At 42.1% G+C, this 6,000-nt stretch overlaps 1 protein-coding gene across 1 annotated transcript in view; it reads right to left on the reverse strand.

The window, feature by feature from the left end:
- The window catches only part of LOC311229403 (uncharacterized protein), a gene marked incomplete at its 5' end in the record, with an annotated part of 76,335 nt that overhangs the window by 50,100 nt on the left and 20,235 nt on the right, over positions 1-6,000 (reverse strand). The window contains one exon of the mRNA XM_084315487.1: positions 4,946-5,092. Coding sequence (XP_084171613.1) covers positions 4,946-5,092 — 147 coding nt within the window. The remainder of the gene's footprint in view (positions 1-4,945; positions 5,093-6,000) is intronic.

Genomic DNA, 6,000 nt, shown 5'->3' on the forward strand with positions numbered 1-6,000 from the left:
TATGGATATGTTGGTGTTAGGAGAGATAGGGAGGGGGGTAATGGAGGAGGGTGTGTTACCTTTGTAAAGAGAGGGTTGCAATATAGGGAGGTGAGAATAGGTAGGGAGTTGGAGTACATTAGTATTGAAGTTTGGGTTGCAGAGGGCAGTATTCAAATTATAAATTTTTATAATCCATGTAGGCAGATTGAGATGGGACAGCTAGATGAAATGTGGGAAGGGGTAGGAGGTAAAGTAGTTTGGTGTGGGGATTTTAATGCGCATAGTTCATTATGGGGAGATAGGAATGATGCAAATGGTGAAGTGATAGAGGAATTTTTGGAGGGGAAAGGACTGGTGTGTTTGAATGATGGAACGGGTACAAGGGTGGATGTCGCAAGAGGGAATGAGTCTGCTATAGACTTAACAGTAGTTACGGCTACGTTAGCAGATAGGTGTAAGTGGGAGGTGTTGACTGGTAGTACAGTTGGCAGCGATCACTATCCTATAAGGTTACAGATGGAGATGAACCCTATTAGGGAGAGTGTTTTGGGAGGAGGGAGGTGGAAATTGGGTGTGGCTGATTGGGAGGCTTATGCCGTATTGAGTGAGCGTGGGCTTATGGGTATGGATAATGAGAGTCTAGATAGTGAGTGCATGTGCAGTGAGGTGACTAATAGTATTATTGTAGCGGCAGAATTAACAATTCCTAAGACTGGGCAGAAGAGGGTGAATAGGATAGTTCCTTGGTGGTCTAAGGAATGTTATGAAGCAATTAAAGTAAGGAATAGGGCATTTAGAGAGCTAAAGAGGACTCATAACTTTGAAAAGTTAATAGAATATAAGAGAGCGATGGCAATAGTGAGGAAAGTAATTAAGAAAGTGAAGAAGGAGTACTGGAGGAAGTTTTGTGATACTTTAGGAAGGGCTACGCCAATCCAGAGGGTTTGGGGTATGATTAAGAAGATGAGAGGGGTTGGGAGGGAGCTTGAGTATCCTGCTCTGGTAGTAGAACAGAGAGTTATTACTAACAGTGTGGAAAAGGCCGAAGCAATAGCGAAGGCGTTAGTTAAAGTGTATAGCTCGGATAATTTGACGCAGGAAGAAAGGGAAGGGAGAGAGTTGACAGTGGATAGGTTTGGAGGAAATGTAGAATTTGGTGAAGATGGGGAGGATAGGGTATTAAATACAGCATTTACAGTGCATGAAATGGCTAGAGCATTGAGGAAAGTGGGGAAAACAACGCCAGGTAGAGACAATATTTGTTACGCTATGTTGGAGAAGTTGAGTGTTATGTCAAAAGAAGTGGTACTGAGGTTGTTTAACAGAGTATGGTCTGAAGGGGAGATTCCTGGAGGGTGGAAGCAATCAGTTATCGTTCCTATTAGAAAGCCTGGTAAGGACGCAAAAGACCCAAGTAATTATAGGCCCATAGCATTGACGTCTCAAATGGGGAAGTTGATGGAAAGAATGATTAATGATAGACTGGTATATTGGCTGGAAACGAGAGGATTATTGTATAGCTACCAAAGTGGATTTAGGAAAGGGAGAGGGACGATGGACCCTGCTGTTGCGCTTGAAGACGACATTAGGAAAGCGCAGGTAAATAAGGAGTCAGTTATTGCTGTGTTTTTTGATATTGAAAAGGCCTATGATATGGTTTGGAGACAGGGTCTTATTATTAAGCTTCATCAAATGGGAATTAGAGGTAGGATGCTTAAGTGGATAAATAATTTTTTGTCTGATAGGAATATAGTGGTAAGAATTAATGGTGTGTTTAGTGAGGAATATATGGTAGAGAATGGGACTCCACAAGAAAGTATTATTAGTCCAGTGATATTTGCGATAATGATTAATGATGTTTTTAAGAATTTGGAAGGGTCCGTTAAGGTAGCGCTGTTTGCGGATGATGGGGCTATATGGAAAAGGGGGAGGAATCTCAATTATATAGTATGTAAAATGCAAGAAGCAATAAATGAGGTGAGAAGGTGGTCGCTTGAGTGGGGTTTTAGATTGTCAATTGACAAAACAAAAACAATATTTTTCTCAAGGAGGAGTATTCCCCAAGAGTTGAGTATATCGATAGGTGATAAAATGTTGGAAAGGGTAGAGCAGTTTAAGTATCTTGGTGTGTGGTTTGATAAGAGGTTAACGTGGTCTTTGCACATATGTAAGATGGTGGATAAATGTAAGAAAGTACTGAATGTGATGAGGTGTTTGAGAGGGCTGGATTGGGGAGCCAGTAGGGATGCTATGAGGACAGTCTATATTTGTCTCATCAGATCGTTATTTGATTATGGGTGTATTATTTATAGGTCGGCAGCAAAAACTCATTTACGTAAGTTGGATGTAATTCAGAGTAAGGCGTTGAGATTGTGTTGTGGGGCTATGACGACTACACCTATTGCAGCACTCCAGGTGGAGATGGGAGAAATGCCCTTGAGTATTAGAAGAGATCAGTTGGGGTTAGTGTATTGGGCCAATCTTAGGGGTCATAAGGAGGATCATATTAGCAAAGGTGTATTAGTGCAGTGTCAGGAAAGAGAGAAGGTGCAGATAGAAAGTTTTGGGTGGGTTATAGAGGCAAAAGCTAGAGAGATGGGCGTTCTGGAGATGAGTGTGTGTCCGACAGTCTGTTTCCCAGTAGTTCCTCTGTGGTTGATGGAGACCCCTGTTGTTGATATAGAATTGGTGGAGTTGAAGGAGAGAGAGGAGATTAGTAGTCGGGTGGTGGAGGGTTATATTGGGTTAAAGTATGGTGGAGGACTGGTGGTTTATACAGATGCATCTAAAATGGAGTCAGGCAGAGTGGGGGCGGCATTTACAATCCCAAGTCTTGGCATTTCGAAAAAAGAGAGATTGAGTGACGGTCTAGCAGTGTATACGGCAGAATTAGTAGCTATAATGATAGGGTTGTCGTGGATAGAGGAGAATAGGCCTAAGGGTGAAATTTTAATTGCGTCAGACTCATTGTCGTCGTTGGTGAGTATACAAAATGTAGTGTCCCAGTCAAGGATGGATATTGTGCTGGAAATAGTGCAGATGGTGGACAGACTTAGGCGTTCGGGTAGTACGGTGGTCTTTTTGTGGGTGCCGGCCCATATAGGGGTTCGAGGGAATGAGTTTGCGGACAAGTTGGCCAAAGGAGCTTGTGGACTTAATGGAGTTACAATGAATGTACAGATTAGTAAGGCTGAAATCCAGAGTATAGTCAAAATGAAGGCTAAGGAAAAATGGAGAGGCATGTGGGATAATGAGAGGTTAGGGAGATGGTTTTATGGGGTGCAGAAGAGGGTGGGTTGGAGTAGGGCTACTAGTAGGAGCAAGCAAGAAGAGGACGTGTTTACAAGGATGAGGTTGGGGCATACAGGGTTGAATAGTACGTTAGTTATGTTAAAAAAGCATATTGATGGGCAATGTGAGTGTAGGGTTAGTCTAGAAACGGTAGAACATGTGGTAGAGCAGTGTGCATTGTATCAAAGGCAGAGGAAAGGTCTTATTAGGGATTTGAAGAGGGAAAAGATAGCGCTTAAAATAGTTGATATTTTGCAAAGGAATTCTGGGGAAGTGTGTATGGAGAGTTTGTTTTATTTTTTGAGAACGACAGGTTTATTTTATAGGATTTAGGACATCCAGATCCACACTCCTTTTCAGTAGATGGCGGTAATGCTCGTCGAAAGTGTTTGCCAACCGCCAAAAAATAGAAAAGAAGAAGAAGAAGAAGAAGAAGAAGAAGTGTTGGTTAGCTCTTTTGGCTCAGTGTGGTGGTGGGTGTCTCTCTGTGTTTGGTGATAATTCTGTGTGTGCCTGCGTGGACCAAACCCTGTGTGGGATATATATACTGTTGGCTCTGTTTTGCCATTTGCCACTGTAAGTGTGGGTATGTATATTTGAGCTAGTTAATGCTCTATTTGCTCATGTTTGGTGTGTGAGCTAGGTAATGCTCTATTTGCTCATGTTTGGTGTTTGAGAGCTGGCGAAAGCTCTGGTTCACTCCATTGTGTTTTGGTGTGTTCTTTGTTCTACATTTCTGTTAACCCATAACCTGTTTGTGTATTTGTTTATTCCTTGTCACCCAGCCTATGGTGATTGCTTTGTTTTGTATTAACCTTTTGTTTCGCACACAGGGACATTGAGGGCAGGAAGATACCCTGGGTCTACATTCTGCATCACGTAGGCGACCTACTGTTAAAGACACCAGCTTTAGAGTGAGCACCACCACCTGTACTTTGGGGCGTCCGCGCCTGTAAAGGGGGGGGGGGTTTGTTTCCTTTTAACATTTGATTTGGTGCTCACTGGTAGGTCCTCTTTGCTCTCTGTGTTGCTGATCCTTACTTGTGAAATAAATATTATTATTTTGCAATTTGTCTCTGGCGTTTTGTGTCACTGCAGTGCACCCTCACCTACCCTGTCTGTGGCCTTGTGTTGCGTCTCCCCACGGGGGTACGTAACACCATCTAAGAGAAATATGTAAATGGCTGAGTAAATTAATAGCTTGTAACCAACAACTGTAGTTATCTGATAATATCATAAATTAAGCAGGAGCATTTGAAAGAAGCACATTAACCACATTGTCGTGAAATAACTCTACAACAAATGTCCATAATGACAGATCACCGGATGGTCTGGCTGCACCACGTCGACATGCACTGGAACCAACATTTGACAAGAAATTATTCTACATCAAGGATCACAAATATCATTTTTTCCTAAATGACCTGTATAACTATGTAATTTTGTGCCTTCTGAAACACCCGTCATATGGTTAGGTAGACTTATAATAAAACGTGCTGTGGACACTGACCAGAGTAGCAGGCTAGCTAGCAGCTAACCTTAGCATTTAGCTGCGCTGACGCTTATTCTACACAGAAATACCCCGACAAACACACAACGACAGGGAGGAAAATACATTTAAACTGCAGGAAAACTACAGGAATTAAATGTAAACCCAGTAGGTAAAATTCACCTGCAGGTGACTTGCTTAATCCTCCCTGTGTCCGTCTCTCTCCACTGGTGAGCGTTGTGGGGCTGTGTGTGATGGAGCAGGTGAGCTGGTGGAGTGAATGACTGATGTGGAGGTTTCCAGGGGTTAAGAGCTGGCTTCGCCTGGCTCCTGTGGGATTTATTCAATAACAGGTAGGGGTTATTAAGTCAAACGGATTAATACAATGGTGAGTGAGAAATGTATCTCCACTACAGTGATAAAACACAGTGTGCTCTCATTCAAAGGGGTCTTACGGTGAAGGGAGAGGAATACATGTACTGACGGTCTCCATAATCAAATACAGACATCATTGTTGATTGCACATTGGGCTTCCAAAAGTGAAAATAAACTATTTGATGTATGGTGTACAGCCTGTTCTACTGCTATGGTGCAATGCTTTATATTGGGCACTAGATGGGAGTAGAGACTGCTGTAAATTATATTTAACTTCAAGACTGTAAATTGCAGTTGAAAAACAGTAATAAATCGCAAAACACTGCAATATGTGGCTGAAAGGGGCACATCACCAGAAAAGAATGTTGATTTATTTTGGACGTAATCACACACATCCAAAATATCTAAATAGTTTTGCATTTCTTTAGTTTGACAGTTATTGAGAGTAAATAAGTTTGAATATGGTCACCAGTGATGTCATCAGGTCTCTCTCCTGGTCTCTCTCCTGACATTGAATACTTGTGTTAATTACAGCTCAATGATACTATAAGGTACCAGTCCCTATAAGACAATGTATTGCTATTTTCTCATTTACATATCATTTCATTGAGCTGTAATTAACACAAGGATTCAATGTTGCTGATGACATCACTGTTGGCCATATTAATTAACACATTTACTCATCCTTGAACAAGACACTTAAACCCAAACTGCTGCCAATGAGCAGGCTGGCACTAGGGATGGGCAAGAGTAATGTTTTCCCAGATCAAGTACTCGCATGAATTACTAAAAAAAATCTATTGGGAGGGCAGCTGGGTGGCGCAGCGGGCAAGGCGCTCGCCACTAACACAGGAGATACTGGT

The sequence above is a fragment of the Notolepis coatsorum genome (genome assembly GCF_963971535.1).
Source record: "Notolepis coatsorum genome assembly, chromosome: 6".
Classification (NCBI taxonomy): domain Eukaryota; kingdom Metazoa; phylum Chordata; class Actinopteri; order Aulopiformes; family Paralepididae; genus Notolepis; species Notolepis coatsorum.